This window comes from Heptranchias perlo, chromosome 21, assembly GCF_035084215.1.
Source record: "Heptranchias perlo isolate sHepPer1 chromosome 21, sHepPer1.hap1, whole genome shotgun sequence".
Classification (NCBI taxonomy): Eukaryota; Metazoa; Chordata; class Chondrichthyes; order Hexanchiformes; family Hexanchidae; genus Heptranchias; species Heptranchias perlo.
The window spans coordinates 39,229,964-39,248,108 of record NC_090345.1 but is presented as its reverse complement, the minus strand read 5'-3'; the positions used below and the strand labels follow the sequence as shown (position 1 = coordinate 39,248,108).

At 39.1% G+C, this 18,145-nt stretch overlaps 1 protein-coding gene across 2 annotated transcripts in view; it reads left to right on the top strand.

Moving 5' to 3' along the window:
* The window catches only part of ptenb (phosphatase and tensin homolog B), a 133,423-nt gene extending 116,787 nt beyond the window's left edge, over window positions 1-16,636 (top strand). For both annotated transcript variants that reach the window (XM_068002543.1, XM_068002544.1), the window contains 4 exons: window positions 1,322-1,463; window positions 3,712-3,878; window positions 7,870-8,085; window positions 13,021-16,636. In XM_068002543.1, the coding sequence (XP_067858644.1) occupies window positions 1,322-1,463; window positions 3,712-3,878; window positions 7,870-8,085; window positions 13,021-13,209 (714 nt within the window). In that variant the 3' untranslated portion in view covers window positions 13,210-16,636. The remainder of the gene's footprint in view (window positions 1-1,321; window positions 1,464-3,711; window positions 3,879-7,869; window positions 8,086-13,020) is intronic.
* The last annotated feature ends 1,509 nt before the right edge of the window (window positions 16,637-18,145 follow it).

Sequence of the window (18,145 nt, the reverse complement as noted above, 5' to 3'; positions counted from 1 at the left end):
AAGTCAAAGAAATAACACTGAAACTACAAAGAATAATTTTGAGACAGTATCCAGCTCTCATCTCTATACTCCGATAAATAGATGTGTTTTCTGGAGTGTAAAGGAGGGGTGAGGATGATTGCCATTGTTCCAATGTAAGTGCTATGGTATCCAACTAAGCAGCTTATCTTTCTAGGAATTGAAGCAGGGCACTCTCCTTAATGGATGTAGAACGAGAGGGTATGGTGGAAGAAACCAAATAGTAGATCTCTGATGTTAACCACAGCTGGGCTGTAGATGGAGATCATGTGGGGTAGATGCTGGGATGGGGTAGTTGTCTGGTTGGTAGTGTGAAGTGGGAAGGCTGCTTACAATAAGTGGGAGAAACTCACTCACGCAGTCAGTCTGGTCTGGGAGCAGAGAAAGTTTGTCATCCATGACACTTATGGAGTTGCTGCTAATGAGGTGTCGGGGTCTGTGCGGATGCAAACTGAGCTAAGGTGGGTGGGAGACCAGAGGGCAATGTGGCCGCGGGTATGATTGATTCTCCAGACCTCTTGACCATGTTGAGGGCAATGTTGCCAAGACCCTACTACCTTACACAAAACTTTTGATATGGACTTGGAACAAGATTTCACTTTCCCTGGAGAGTGCTGGCCTGATGGAATTATTTGCCACAAGATGTAATTAATGCTATTTTTTTTAAAAAACTTGCTTTGGGAATAGAAGGAGTACAAAAAGTTACAGTGGGCAAATTTTGAAGCTAGAATGGAAAATCAGAATGTAGAAAATAGGTTTGAATTATGTGTAAAGGATAGTGAGACAGTCCCATAGATTATGGAGGAAAGGAATAGATGTGTTAAATGGCTTTATTCACTGTTTGATTATTTATGATATCTCTGTTAAGTCTTTGAATGTCTAATGCATCAGAATAAACCAAAATATCTAACATTTTGCTTTTGTTTTTTGAATTATTGTAAACTTGTCCTGGTAATTTAAGTGTAAATCCTGCCAATAGGTATACCGGTGTGAAAGTAGCAGACACAAGCCATGGGCTCTGGAATCCTACCAGTACAAATGATCTAACATACCATTGTTAAGAGATATTACCAGGCATTTTGGTTGCATGTCATCTAAAATGCTGCTGGATTTACATCCGTATCGTTGCATTGCAAAATTGGTCATTGCTAACTACAGTCTGTACCCAGGCATCTCTGATGCCTTGTTGCCAGGAATTGGAGTAAACTGTACCAGAGTACCTTGGGCACTAGAAACTGAGCTGTTCAAAGTAATTATACTGTAGTATTGAACAATATACACATATTATATATATTTTTTTTAGGGTGTAACAATTCCCAGCCAGAGGCGCTATGTATATTATTACAGCTACCTTTTGAAGCACAGATTGGATTACAAACCAGTGGCATTACTGTTTCACAAGATGCAGTTTGAAACAGTTCCAATGTTCAGTGGCGGAACATGCAGTAAGTTTTTTTTTGTGTATGTATATGTATGTATTTTGGAGAAGAGGAGCAGAAAATTGATAATGCATGGCTGCTTTAGTTTGCTATTGATCAGGCAAAGGGATAATAAAATACTGCAAATCATTTGAAAAGTGCTCTAATATATTACAACAGCATCTAGAATACAAACATTTTCAACTGATATTTCTAACTAGTTTTGGTAATGGTCAAATGTGCTTTCCTAATATCTGATTGGACAATGCTGATTTTTCTTTAAGTTTAAACAATTTGCAAATGTTCATATTCCTGAAGAGCATTCATACTGCTAAATAGAACCTACCCAGAATATAGATTGGGAGAGATTAGAACCATAAAGCTTCAGCTGGATGCTGTTGTGTGAAGTTGTCGGTGAACCTATCCGTTGATGTTCCCATAGCTGATCAGCTGTTGGTAGGTGTGAAGGGATGGGGGGTGAAAATGACAGGACTTTGTAAATAAGATCTGTTAGCTGTGAGGATTTTCAGACATTGCATGAATAGGGGAGAATGTGATGTACTGAAAATAATTCTTGCTATCTTCCTGTTTTAATCAGTACTTATTGGTATTTTCTTTCATGCTGCTCAAAAAATTTCAATTTTCAAAAGTGACTCAAATTACTAAAGTTTGATACCACGTAGCACTTCAATACTAAGCAAATCCCCAGTCTTCCAGGTCAGAGACTAATAGGAATTCATGAACTTGTGTATTTTCAGTATTTTCTTCTGCTTTTCTGAGGGTAAAACTTGTTTTGGAGTATAGTTTTATGAGTACAGGTACTTCTCTGGGTTTCTAACCAAGTGGCCATATGTGAGGCTGAAGAGTTGACTGGCCATTTGACAATAGGGAGCATCACTGTCAACCTTGTCCCTCTTTCACACAATGATCCTACATACTCAGTATTTAGCAAGGAGTTACCAGTTATAAGCAGAAGCATGGCTTTTTTTCTTCCTCTGCCTATCCCCAGTCCAGGGACGTCAACTGTAGCATTCCATTTGCTGCCATAACTTGAGAGTTGCAAATAAAGACAGACTAGAAATGGACTGTGAATGGCACAGTACTACTAAACCAGCAGGGAGTCCCATTGTATGTTTATTTTAAAACTTACTACTTTTTTAAAAAAAAACAAATCGTGAGGAATTTCAATTTTGAGATTTAGCATATGTACTGTATTTTTTGGATACTCCTGGTCAGGTATAGCTCTTTTTACTGTACCAAAGCAATGGGCTTTTGCACAAGTGTCAGAAGAATGTCTACTACTCTGCCAGGAAGTTGAATTTTAACATCTGCAAACCAGATATCGCTAAGGCTTCTCTGAGATTGCCAATTTGTATAGAATTATGGGCAGTTTTCTGCCATGGCATATTCTCGTGATCATCCGGGGTGGCATTGCCCTTACCTCATGTAGAACCAACAGCAACAAAGACTTCCATCCCATTGTGTGAACCACACCCCACAAATAAAAGTCAGCATGCTAACCCACTGTATCACCTATTCCCTTTCTTCCTTCCCCACACAAAAAGCCATTTTTTAAAATAAAAAGTTAATTGCACCTCTGTGAATGAAGGTTCACAAATCTCTGACATGAGTGCTCATAAATTGTCACATGATTGATTTCCTCTTGGCGTAGTATAGCCATTTTTTAGGTTTGGTGCTTCATAGCAGCAGCACTGAAAGCTTTTGCATCTCCCATTTCTATTTCAGTTAAAAGGAAGAGCATTAGGAAGCAGGATCCTGACTCGAGGAATAGGGAGAAGTAGGCAGTAATGGGAGTATTGAAGCAGAATTTTCAGCTTTCAATGCCACTGAAATAAATCCTTTCAGTTTCAGAATCATATGACACTGACATCCAGCATCATTTTGCTTTGTTATCTGGCTGGTGTCTTGAAATATAAAAGTCAGACTAAAATTCCTATATAGGCTCCACATGAGTTACTGAATTATTAATCCTCAATTAACATGACTGTTCAAAGTGTGTCCATTTACAAAAGGAACCCAGTATTCAATTAGAGGAAGATGCTTTATTCTAGTTTGTAGCATAATTATTGGAGGACAGATTATGTTATGGCATGTATGTCTGTGAAGATTAACTTGTCACCTGAAGCCACCAGATTTGTCACTTTTGGGCTTCATTAGAAATTTCACAGTTGAGCCATTTAAAAAAAAAACTTTAATGAATATTTCCTTTTTTTTATTAGGACTGAAAAGCTAACAGCCTTTTGCTCTTTCTTAGATCCTATGTTTGTGGTATCTCAACTGAAGGTGAAGATCTTCACTTCTCCTTTGGGACCGACCAGGCGTGAAGACAAGAATATGTTTTTTGATTTTCCTCAACCGCTACCAGTATGTGGAGATATTAAAGTGGAATTCTTCCACAAACAGAACAAGATGATGAAAAAGGTTTGTTTTTGCTAGATCTGGAGTCATCTTAATATAACGAGTAGTATAAATATCTTGGTATACTGCGAGGACACAGCATCTTTAGTCTGTAAAGTGCAGTGCAAGAGGACGTCTCACCCTCACTAGCCTTTTTAAAGCGAATAGAAATATAAAGAATTATAACGCTAACTTTTTTCAACTGTTCAATTTCTGCACCCCCCCCCAATATCCCACCACCACCAAAAGACATTCAGTGATTAAGTACAACGCTAACTGAGATTGAACCTATTTTGCATACAATGCATATTAAATTATACCTGTTTAAGGGCTGGAAACACCTGAACGAGCTATTTTTAAATTTTGTCTCACAAACAGGGGCTGACTTAAACCCTCAATTGAACAGTTGAAAAAAGTTAAAATGAAAATGTGCTCATGTTTAGTGTAGTAGTTCTGCTATCGTAAAATTAATCCGAAACAACTAAAACTAAAATCTACTTGCACTGTCTTTTCCTCTGATTCAATTCCTTCTATTTTTACGATTAACTTTTACTTTATTTCTAACTGTTCTGACTATATTACAATTTTTGTTTTTCAAAAAAAAATTACTTACCTGCATTATTCTACCTTCCTTAATATACTGCCAATTTTGGAGGTGCAAGTCACATTGAAAAAATGGCTTTTGACTGAAAACCAGTTACGGTACCTGATTTTTAAGCCAACCAAGACCTAGAACTGTGAAGATGGATATGGTCATACAAGCAGCCAGGTCAATTTTTGATGTGATATTTATGTACCAAAAACCGGAATGTCATGTCTTGATAAGTTACCTCATCCTGGTTGTGGCAACCATTAGATTAAACAACTCCTGCAAAAAGTGTAAGAATTAAAGCACATGTTCCCAAAAACACAGATCAGTTTTGGGTATTAGTTTAAATGCTGCTACAGGAAGTGAAATTCTTGACATGAAGAAAAATGGAGAATAATAGATGTCCAAATGTGTTGGATAAGTTATAACACACTTTAGGAGTGTGTTCGTCAAGAATGCCTTTCAATCAGTTTTAGTTAATTTCTAACGTCCATTACTGCCACCATTACACCTGGCAGGTTTTGCCATCTGACTTTGTTTTGCATGACTGGAAGGTTTTTTTTAGATAGAAGAACTGGGTAGTGCAATGTGTCAGACACAGAACTTTCACCCTACACCCTGGGCTCAGTAATAGGACGACAGTCTCCTCTTTCAGCTTGCTGCAAACCATAAAACCTTAGAAATTTACAGCACAGAAGTAAGCCATTTGATCCATCATGTCTGCGCAGGCTGTTTGCTGGAGCAATCTAAAACTAATCCCACTGCCCTGCTCTCTACTTGTAACCCTATATCTTCCTTTGCTTCAAATGTTTACTCTTCAAAGATGCAATGATCTCTGTCTCAAGAGCTCCGTGGCAAAGCATTCCATGCTCCAGTAACTCTGCATAAAGAATTTTCTCCTGACCTCTTTCCTCATTCTCTTGATAATTTTAAATTGATAACCCCTATCGCTGACTTCCCCAACCAAAATAGAATTTCCTTATTCACCCTAACAAAAGTCTTCATAATTTTAAAAGTCTCTTAAATTTCCTGTTTTCTCTGCTTCAATGGAAATGCTCCCAATATCTCAAGACTCTCCTCATAACTGTAGTCTCATCCTGATATCATGATGTATCTATACTGTAAACTCTGTTGCTTTTATTTCCTTTCTATAGTATATTCATCTCTGCTTTCACTAAACTGAGTGTCCTCCTTGCTGTTTGTCAAGCCCCCTACTTTTATGTCATCAGTAAATTTCAGTGTAGTACTCCTTATGCGCCAGTCCAAATCGTCTGTTGTATTGAAAACAAATGTGGACCCAGCACTAACCCACTTCCAACCCTCCAACTTCTCTATTCCAAGCAACACCTGTTAACTCTAACCTTTTTGTATTATGGTGCCCTAAATGAAATGAGTTTTGGCAGACTTTATCCAGTTTCTTGTGGTCATGGCATGAAACTGCCCCTAATTTGGCACTAATTGGCAATCATTGAGGCCACAGGATAGCTGATATAAGAAATGGAAAAATTGGGTGCTCTTCTGGGATTGAAGCCTACTGTTTGGATAGAAGCTTAGTCTGCATCTAACTGCTGTATTTGAACTTGGAGTGCTTCATGCTGACCCTGGGTGCCTGAAATGGAAAGTGTTCCATTCTCCAGCACTAATATTCCTCACCTGAATGCACAAATTTGCACATGTAAACAAACGTGCGTACGCACGCACGCATGCACGCGCATACACACGCGCACACACACACACACACTTTTAAAAATTGGGAGCTGCATTGAGTGTGCCAATCTGGCATATCACAGTCAGAATTGCCATGTGTAGCTTGGCTCCCACTCAGCAGTGTTATAATGTACACATTATACTTTCATTGCACATATTGCTTATGAACTGATAAAAACAGCAACCAGAATTAAATTTATTTATCATAGTTCAGTGCTGTTCTGAAAACTGCTTAGAGGGCCATAGTTAGCTAATGCATTCTAAGGATGAGATTTTCTCTGTGCTATGTGTAACAAAATTGCAGATCCACTATTTATAAATGGGCTTACGATTTCATTACACATAGCATCCTGAGGAAATCTTTCCCCATGGTGGTATTAAAATAATCAAGTCCACTTTAACATTACTGAAAGTTTAATTGATTCTATGACTTATGTAATTTTGTAAAGTTTACTTGAAATTTACAGATTTTGGGGGGCAAAATATGCATCTGCTAATCTGAGACAGTTTTTGTATCTTATCAACAGGAGAAAGAAGAGGTCTTTGTCTTTTTTTGCTCAACAATTGTCTCCCTCCTAACCTAAAGGCACTGTGGGGGTGCCATTCCACAAGCACAGATCCCTGAGATAATTCACCCAAATGGACATTATTCATGTGCAGTTCTTGACCTTGAGTGTCAACACGTAATTTGATTGCGGGGGCTTCACACTTGAGCTTAATCTTTTTCTCACACAATGTCCATACACGTGCATTTTTAGTAGGGGTTGCTGGATAGCAATTGGGCGTGGAGTGCTGAATGATTTTCCCTTCCCTAACCTAGATCCACTGAGGCCTGCTGTAGCACCCCAACAAATATTTTGGCTGAGATCAGCTAACTTGACACAAACTGGAGATTAAATCTGGCTCAATAAATAAACTTGCTGAGCTATTGGGGAAATTTCTTTGATGGATTCCTTTCTTTTGCTCTTATCTCTTCTCTTTCCCCCCCCCCCCCCCCAATTTCATAGGATCCTCATTACTTAAAACAATCAAAAATACATTTTTTTGCTCCTCCTTTCCATGCCTTTTTCCTCCAGGACATGCAACATCTGCAGCCAGTGTTCTACCAGGTCTGTATGAGTGCGTACTTAAAGCATTTTAATTCATTTCAGTACTTTGAAACTTCATTTAGTAACTCTTTCAATCATTTATGTCTGGTTTTGATTATTCTGTTCCTAATAACCATACGCATTTTCCATTGGCGTCTTTTCCTAGTACAGTAAGAAAATCTATTCAGACATCCAGAAGAGGGTAAGACTGATGCAACGGCTGTATTTCATTCATTTATCTACTTTCCACACTTCTAGAAGCAGAACTTACTTTTTGGAAACAGCATTTAATAGTTTTCTGAAATCTACTTGAGAATTGAGCTTTAGAGCTCGTGTAGAACAAGTTATTAAATACTGAAGAAATGTACTACTCACACATTGCCGATGTCTTGAACAGGATCCAAACATGGTTTTCTCCTCAAACCCTTCTCCCACTATCTAACAGACCAGCGATCTTCCCTGCTGCTTCTGTATCAGTGCTGGGTCATTTTTACAAGGCTAAGGACACAACATTTGGATCGTATTCACAGAGAGTATGGCTTAAATGGAGCAAGCTATTTCTTTTAACGGATTCCAGACTCTCTTATCCAATATAAAATATTTGAGATTTATCTTTTATTTTCCCCTTCAGGATAAAATGTTCCATTTTTGGATAAATACGTTCTTCATCCCACAACCAAATGAGAACTTAGATAAAGTAGAAAATGGCAGCATAGTTACAGACAAGGACGATGATGGTTGGCGTACAGATAATGACAAGGAATATCTGGCCCTCACATTGACTAAAAATGAACTTGACAAGGCAAATAAAGACAAGGCCAACAGAAACTTCTCACCAAATTTCAAGGTTAGTAATATTTTTCCTATATAAAATGTAGAAACTGGAAAGTAATATTGTACTTTTATTGCACTTTCCAGTTAGTTCTAAGTGATTATTAATGTCTCTAATTTAATCCACAGAATTTAATAGAACCCTCTTGTGCTTTAGTGGCTTGTTGGATATTGATTACTGAATACCTGCTCTTTTTGAATTTGCAGCCTTGGCTCATCATTTTAGATTTTTGGTACTGAACTGGTATTCTAAAAGTAAACTAAATTTTGTTGTAGTCTTGTATCTGTTACCATATCTACCAAGGTTATTTTCCTTACAGAAACCATTTATCTCCTAGCAATGTATATACCAATTAACCAGGACAGAAAAAGAAACTGTTAACCACAGAAGCAATAGGATTGTTCTTATGTTCTCCATTGTTTGGTCAGTTGGTTGGCAACTCAATGATGAGTTTGTGTGGAATTATACTAGATGTATCAGTTTTGCCCATACATGAAACTATTCAAAAATGATTTTCATCCAATAAAATTTGAAATGGCAATCCTTTTTAACCCCTGACAAAAAAAAAGCTAATACTTGCACTCTTTCAATGTCATTACTTTTCCATTTTGCAAACTTTTTTGAGTGAGTATCACACTTTTGAAACTAACTGGTTGTTTATGCTATATCAATTTTGTCACTTAATAAGAAATTTCATTTGATAGCCACTGAAAATAGTAGGCTGATGTCACTATTATTTGCATTGTTTTTGAAATTTGGTTTGTTCCCACTAAATTCACTATGGTTCCCTGCCATATGCTTTTTGGTTGCTTAGTAAGTTGAGAAATTAACCATTCAACTTGATGCTAGTCATTCCATGTACATTAAACATATGCTTAAAACTAATGTACAAGATTTTGCATTTGTATAACTCTGAGGGCTACTAAGAATTAAATTTTGTTTCACAATGATTTGCACTTCTTAAATCACAAGTAAAATATATTTAATGACAATTTTCAGACACTGCAAACCTTTTCAGTTTTGTAAATGATCTTGCATACTTGTAAGGGTGATTTTGTACCTTGAATTCTTGTATCCACCTCACCTCCTCTCTCCACCTCCCCATCTCACCATCTTACCTCTTCTCCTCCTCTCCCCCAACTCATCTCTCCTCCTCTCCCACCTCATCACTCCTCCTCCACTCTCCCACCTCTCCTCCTTCACTCCCTCACCTCTCCTTTCCCCTCCTCCCCTCCATCAAGAAATCCAGGTAAGGAGGACAGGAGGCCCAGTGAGAAGGTGGCTGTAGCTGTAGCTGTCATCTTTTCTCCATAACAGCAATGCATAGATAATCAGGTACTGATACCAGTTGCCGTGCTGGGTGGCATGACTGAGATCAGCTAACTCAGCACAGATCAGGGATGAACCTGGGGCTACCCTAATCTATATGGCACCAGGCAGTTCATTTTACCATCAGGGAAATGCAAAGGATTTTTGCTATTTCAAGGAATCATTTGTTTTGCTGGTGACATCATCTTAGACAAGCCCATCATTAAATAGATTTGTGAATTGATTTTTATAATGTAACTGATCTGGATCCTCTTGGGAAATTTGGAGCTATTCTAGTATATTTTTGACTTGGTCTGACAGTTCCAAGCTGATCACTTTATTGCTGCCCTAACATTCAGTCACTGTCTCTGATCTGTAGTGGTTTGTATTACTTTTGGTTTAATTCAGTTGAATGTTGTGATTGATTGAATGAGGAGGATCATTAATTGCTTCCTGTAGGTATTGTATTCCTCAGAGAAATCCAACTTCCATCAAAGTTCTCTATGACAGAGTACATCTTAAAGCTTACACCCGTGTGTTCAGTCTACTCTGTTTCAACTTTGTCTCTATCTTCTTGGTCAAGAACTGAGCTGTAGTTCAGAATGAAGCCCTTATGGATAGAAGGGATGGGAAGACCACTTGACTAAATGGCTGGTACCGTGCTCTAAAAGCAGTTAGTGGCCCAAGTTGTTTTCCCTGCTTGTTAGAATATTCCTTTGTGAAGGTTGCTTTGCATTCAAAGAATGAGAAACGCCATAGGTATTAAACTCTATACCCAAGAAATATAAAGAATACTTTCCAAAATGCCATGCTTTTCTCTTAATTTGTTTTAATTTTATGTAAGAAGTTTACACACTGTTAGGACATCATTTCACAAGAGTATATGCTTTAGTATATATTTCACAATACTTGCAGATAAATGCAGTGAAGATCATGTATAGTTATACAGTTTTATACATATGGGTGAGTCCAGAACAAGGGGGCATAAATATAAGATAGCCACTAACAGGCCAAATAAGGAATTTCTTTACAGAGAGTGGTGAGAATATGCAACATGCTGCCATGTGGAGTGGTTGTAACAGATAGTATTGACCCATTTAAGGGGAGCCTTGATTCATACATGAGGGACAGGGTGTAAAAAGGTAATTGGAGTGGGAGGAGTCTCGTATGAACTATAAACACTGCGTAGACCAATTGGGCTGAATGGCCTGTTTCTATGCTGTTGATTCTATGTATGCAGGATTTACCATTAGTTCATTCCATTTTCTCAGTTTTTTTATTGTTTGTGATGTATTTATTGCCCATCCCTATATGCTCTTAACACATTTGGAATCAACCACATGGTGTGGAACTGAAATCACACATAGGCCAGACCAAGTGTGGGTGGCAGGTTCCCTTCCCTGTAGTCATTAGTGAACCAGTTGGGTTTCTATGACAAAAGGGCAACTTTTCATGGTCATTTTCTGGTGCTCACCCTCAAATCACCAGATTTTGTGAATTCAGTTTCATAACTAGCCATGGTGGGATTTGAAATCTCAACCTCTGGATTGCTAGTCCAATACCATAACTACTGGGTTACTCATTTATAAGCCTGCTGCACCACATTGTTGTGCTTTTTCAAACATTGTCATAGTACAGTTTGCAACCATCTTCAGCCAGAAGTGCCGAATGGGTGATCCATCTCGGCCTCCTCCCGATATCCCCACCATCACAGAAGCCAGTCTTCAGCCAATTCGATTCACTCCACGTGATATCAAGCGGCACTTACTCACCAATAACCTGCTCACCGATACTCAGTTTGTGTTCCACCAGGACCACTCGGCTCCAGACCTCATTACAGCCTTGGTCCAAACAGAAGTGAGGTTAGAGTGACTGCCCTTGACATCAAGGCAGCATTTGACCAAGTGTGGCACCAAGGAGCCCTAGTAAAATTGAAGTCAATGGGAATCAGGGGGAAAACTCTCCAGTGGCTGGAGTCATACCTAGCACAAAGGAAGATGGTAGTGGTTGTTGGAGGCCAATCATCTCAGCCCCAGGACATTGCTGCAGGAGTTCCTCAGAGCAGTGTCCTTGGCCCAACCATTTTCAGTTGCTTCATCAATGACCTTCCCTTCATCATAAGGTCAGAAATGGGGATGTTCGCTGATGATTGCACAGTGTTCAGTTCCATTCGCAACCCCTCAAATAATGAAGCAGTCCGAGCCCGCATGCAGCAAGACCTGGACAACATCCAGGCTTGGGCTCATAAGTGGCAAGTAACATTCGTGCCAGGCAATGACCATCTCCAACAAGAGAGAATCTAACCGCCTCCCCTTGACATTCAATGGCATCACCATCGCCGAATCCCCCACCATCAACATCCTGGGGGTCACCATTGACCAGAAACTTAACTGGACCAGCCATATAAATACTGTGGCTACGAGAGCAGGTCAGAGGCTGGGTGTTCTGTGGCGAGTGACTCACCTCCTGACTCCCCAAAGCCTTTCCACCATCTACAAGGCACAAGTCAGGAGTGTGATGGAATACTCTCCACTTGCTTGGATGAGTGCAGCTCCAACAACACTCAAGAAGCTCGACACCATCCAGGACAAAGCAGCCCGCTTGATTGGGACCCCATCCACCACCCTAAACATTCACTTCCTTCACCATCGGCGCACTGTGGCTGCAGTGTGTACCATCCACAGGATGCACTGCAGCAACTCGCCAAGGCTTCTTTGACAGCACCTCCCAAACCTGCGACCTCTACCACCTAGAAGGACGAGAGCAGCAGGTACATGGGAACAACACCTGCATGTTCCCCTCCAAGTCACACACCATCCCGACTTGGAAATATATCGCCGTTCCTTCATCGTCGCTGGGTCAAATTCCTGGAACTCCCTTCCTAACAGCACTGTGGGAGAACCTTCACCACACGGACTGCAGTGGTTCAAGAAGGCGGCTCACCACCACCTTCTCAAGGGCAGTTAGGGATGGGCAATAAATGCCGGCCTCGCCAGCGACGCCCACATCCCATGAACAAATAAAAAAAACAGTAGCACAATAATATAATCCATGACAACTACAACTGTATGTCAATTTACTACTATACCCAGTTGATATTTACCTGTATCAGTTTTCTGCAGCTCAATTCAGATGACATCAGATGTTTTTGGTGCTTACCTTAGTTAACAGCTGGGACTTATGTAGTTTAGACCACCGCCCCTGGATATGCACACATCACGTATACATGTGATTTTATAAAAATGTGTGGAGGCAATTGGTTTGAAATATGAATAAAGTTTTATATTTGTGATGCCAAATCAGATTGGAAATACTTTCAAGTTCAGACTTCAAGAGGACAGTTTGTTAGCCCTTAACACCACACCTGATCTACCATAGCAATTTTATATATTTAAAAAAATATCAGTTTCATACCGCTATGAAGTTTCATATAAAAATGAGATAATAGAAATGCTCTGTCTAAAATGGCTAAAGGATTACAGTAGCACAATATATATTTTAGATCCGTAAGAAGATTCATTACACTGAAGAGCAGAGTATTCTTCCTGCAAGTTACTTCTGAAATTCTAAAATGTGCTGAAAGTGAAAGTTAATGTGATGTAACTGATGTGTAATTATTTTGTACCTTTTCATACTGTACAGGTGAAGCTGTTATTCACAAAAACGGTAGAGGAACGACAACAACATCCCATGGGCAACAGTTCAACTACAGTAACGCCAGATGTTAGTGATAATGAACCAGAGGACTATAGATACTCAGACACCACTGACTCTGACCCAGAGAACGAACCTTTTGATGAAGATCAGCATACGCAGATAACAAAAGTCTGATTTTTATGGGAAAATTAAAACTGCGAGAAAAAGGAAACAAACTTGAATAAACTGAAAGCAAGTACCTTTTTTAATGGCAATAGGACAATGTGTCAAGTAAAATGCTACACCAATTATAGGAACAATGATCTTTTCCTGACCAATGTTGTTTAGCCCCATACATACATCCGCGAGGTTTTGACACTGTTGTCCGATGAAAAAAGATTGCGTAGATATGTTATGTATATACATTTTTGTGTGTCAAATGACACATAAAAGCGCAATCAGGAAAAAGAGGCACTTTCCCATTTAATTCCAGTTTTATAAAAAGTGGAGACAGGTCTGGTGTGTACGTAGGAAATTTTTTCCTTTTGTGTTATGTTGCCAACAGTAGGTGCTAACTTACCTGTACAAAGGGTTTATGCCCTGCCCCTTTAAACCCACATAACAACAGATCAGTCTGTTATCGGCTAGGAGGATCTTCGAAAAGGTTTGCATAAAATGCATGTTTTGGGAAAAGGGATTAGAAAGGATGCACAGAAAGGAAAAAAAAATCCATAGTCTGGTTCCAGTACCACCTACAGCCCATTGCACCTTTCTGTAAGGCATTAAGTCTAGCAGATTGTGCAATCGGTTGCTACTGCTGCTTGCTTTTTGTGCTTTCAAAGCACACTGGTGCTAGAAAAGGCAGCTGGATTGAGGAATTCTTTCTGGGAGGAGGCTTGAACCTTGGACAAAAAAAGCAACTTACTGACCCACAGATGTACAGATTGTGGAGTCCACATAGGGCAAATTTTCAAGTTTTTTCCTTCCTTTCTTCGGGGGTGTCACAAGCTGGAGTCCCTTGGTAAAAATGACTCAACCGTATAAATGTGGCAGCATGCCCGCTCAAAGTTATGACAGTTAATGTAAAAAGGAGAATTTTACAATGATTTAATAAGTTAGCTAGAATTATTTTAATTGGTGCTGCTCCACTATGTCCTGTGTAACCAAGGCCAGTGCTTGAAGTTGATCACTCTTTTGTTAGTACTGTTTTGGACTTTAAGTCAGTATCTATATAAATTACCTTCATTACGTTTGTGTAGTACTAGCTGTTTTATTTCTATTGGCAAGATGCCTTCTTTCTCCAGATCTAGTATTGGCATATGATACGTAGTAAGGGAAAATTTGGATTGGGAGTATGCAGCATGTTTAGGTGACGTGTGTCACGTACATAATGTGTGTTGCGTGCAAGTAAACAGGGAAAACTGTTGCAACCGATGTTTCAACAGGATAAACAGGTTTTAACAAGAGGTCACAGTATGCACAGGATTTTAACATTAAAATTAAGAGGTTTTGTATTCATGTTCTAGGAAGCTGTGTATACCGTACTCATCTGTAACAGCATGAAATTAAGTCTGTTGTGCTCTGTTGGTTAATGTGTTAAACCGGTAGTCGTCGTCATTTCCTGTAATTGTAGAAAAATAGAACTGCATACTCCCATGGGGCCCAGCCAAATGGAGTTACACAGACGTGGTAAAAGTCTGATGTGAGAATCCCTTTATGTCCTCTTTCAAGAGAGACAAACAGACTGTTTTAGATGGGGAACACTGTATTTTGCTGGAGGGTTATTGCATTAAATTGTACCTATTATTTTCATTACTTCAGCACAAATTTAATATGCTTGGCCATTTGGTGATGGACAACTACAATTACAAACATTACGTCCAGCTCGGGCTGGAAGTAACTTCCCAAAACATTTAGTGTTGGTTAGTGTCTAGATGTTTCAGTTCTGGTGTCTGTTCTTGCTATAAACTATGAATCTTTTAAATCTTTCTTTGTAGTGGTGCTTTAAAACTGTCCAAAAGCTAATGTGAAGAGCATGAGTTGTGCAGTGAAAGAGAAATGGACAAATGTAGCTCAAGAGGGAAGGAATATAGGTTTATAGATCAAATTACAAGCTTCTGTTGACAGTTTTCTTTTATTGATGGAACGTTCCTTTTAATTTTTTTTTTATTGATTTCCCCCTCCCTTTCAAAATCCCTTCACTTCTGTTGCTTACAACTGAACATTTGAGACATGCCACTTTTGAAAAGTTTCCTTATGTATATCATCTTTCATAAAGACGTTTACCACTAAATCTTATTTTTATATTGATAATAAAAGGAAATTTTGACAACCAGGAGCAGGCAATAAAAGCCAGTTTGTAAAAGGTGCACAAAAACAAGTGAAGGAAAACTTTCCTGCCTTACATGCCTTGGAAATACTTAGCTTGGCTTCAGGCAAAGTATTTATACAGCTTTATTTTCCCTTTAACATTAGGGGGCAAAGAGACGGCCCTTTCATCTTCAGAACACTGAAAATAAAATTCTCAGTGTCACTTGGAACGCTAAGGAGCCGGGGTAAGAGCAGCTGCATATTGTACCGGGCTTTTGCACTGTACGAGTTTTTTCATTTTCTGTTGAAAATCGAGGGTGTATTGGGGTCCATAAACAACTTTTCCAAACCTTCCAAAGGCCTTGCATGCTGTAGGTGGAAAAGGTGGCAATAGTATGTTTTCATATTCTTGTATTGATACCATCCTGTAGAGCCAGACATGCATTACTTTGACTGAAAAAGTTGTCCAGTCTCTTTTTTTATTTATGACAGTATTCATAATTAGTCTGGTAAATACATTCTGTAGGTTATCTCTCGAGTTTCCAGACTATACGCTTAATAAAAAATTCTTTGGATGTGCAGCAGCTTAATGTCTGAAATTGTTTGTTGACGGCATCACTGTAAAGGAATTTACTTGGCCATCCTTAGTCATCTGTAGCCCCACTGAATTATATTTGCCACAGTAAATCACAAAGGGCAGTTGCATGGGTAGCCTCAGGGGTCCTGCACTGTGGCACAAGATATGGGCTGAGTGGATTTCACAGGCAGCATCAAATATCCAAGTTTCAGCTTTAAAATATTCATAAGGTGCCAGTGTGAGAGTCCATGACATTAGTAATACCAGATTTGTGCAATATGTTTAACAAAGCCTGTGGTTGCCACGAAGTGCCTCTTGTTTACTTAAAATACTGTTCAAAATTCTGTCATCATGCATGCAGATGGAAAAGGTGGAACTGTGCACTATAAAGGGGCTTCACTGCAGTGTAGGACAAAGCTGCCTGCTGCTCTGCCTGTTCAGATTTGGATTTCGTTTCATATAGAATATGTATACAAAAATATATTTTCAGCCTGTAAAACAGCCTTATTCCATTTCAGCCTGTTAAAGATACTATTGTGCTGTGCAGCTATTTGCTCTGTGTGTAATGCTATGCACTGAGAATACACAAAAAGTAAACCAACAAATGTAAATTGTACAGGTTATTGATGCTCATAAAATCCAATGTCCATTTGTTATTGTATGTGTTCTTTGTTAACTACCCTTTATCTTACTGTTATAAACTCCACTTAAAACTGATTAAAGATTAAAGTCTCATTCTTGTCATTGTGCAGTGGTCATAGTATTTAACCTCAAGTGTTCTATCTTGAATGGTTATTTTTGCCTTCATAATCCTGTTTTGCTAAATTGATGTAATTTTGTGGAAGAAAGAATACAAAAGACCTATAATATTTTAAGACCCACTTCAATATATTTTGCATACAAGCAATGTGAGCATCCATATGTTATGATGACGGAATTCTGAAGTACTTAATATGATTGGACAATTACTTCTCCGGTAATATAGCAGTTAGAAGTAAAAATGCCTGACTGCTGTGACTGTCATTTCCACCTTAAAATGATCAGTATTTTTCACCTTTTTACCCAACCCACTGCCTTCCTTCCCCCACCCCTCCCTCCCTGTTAATTTTTCCAACACAAGATAAATATGGATGATAAAACCCATTTGGCTATTCTTAGTTCGTCCATCTAGGAAAATGTTTATCCCTGCATCCAACCGCTCTTGAATGACTCCAAGGTTTTTGCTTCCATTTTCCCACCCGTAAGTCCATTCAATGGGCTGATTGTCCTTGTGTGAAGAGCAACTTCCTGGCACTCCTCAACCAATCTTCTTGTCAACAAAAACAACTTGCATTTATATAGTGCTTTTAACTTAGTAAAACGTCCCACCTGTTGTTACGGTTTACCTAGAAGTAGTAGTTTAGGCTTACCTTATCTCCACTGTTTAATATCTTGTATACTTCTATAAGTTTCTCCATGATGCCTTAAGAACATAAGAAATAGGAGCCAGGAGTAGGCCATATGGCCCCTCGAGCCTGCTCTGCCATTCACTAAGATCATGGCTAATCTTCTACCTCTACTCCACTTTCCTGCCCTATCCCCATATCCCTTGATTCCCTTAGTGTCCAAAAATCTATTGATCCCAGTCTTGAATGTACTCAACAACTGAGCGTCCACATCCCTCTGGGGTAGAGAATTCCAAAGATTCACAACCCTCTGAGTGAAGAAAATTTTCTTCATCTCGGTCCTAAATGGCCAACCCCTTGTCTTGAGACTATGACCCCCGAGTTCCAGACTCTCCAGCCAAGGGAAACAGCCTCTCAGCATCTACCCTGTCAAGCCCTCTAAGAATTTTATTCATTTCAATGAGATCACCTCTCATTCTTCTTAACTCCAGAGAATATAGGCCAATTCTACTCAATCTCTTCTCAGAGGACAACCCTCTCATCCCAGGAATCAATCTAGTGAACCTTAGTTACACCCCCTCTAAGGCAAGTATATCTTTTCTTGGATAAGGAGACCAGAACTGTTCATAGTGCTCCAGGTATGGTGTCAACAGAGCCCTATATAATTGCAGCAAGACCTCCGTACTCTTATACTCCAACTCCCTTGCAATAAAGGCTAACATACCATTTGCCTTCCTAATTGCTTACTGTACCTGCATGTTACAAAATACCCAAATCCCTCTGACTACTAATATTTCTTAAACTCTCACCTTTTAAAAAATATTCTGCTTTTCTATTCTTCCTACCAAAATAGATAATT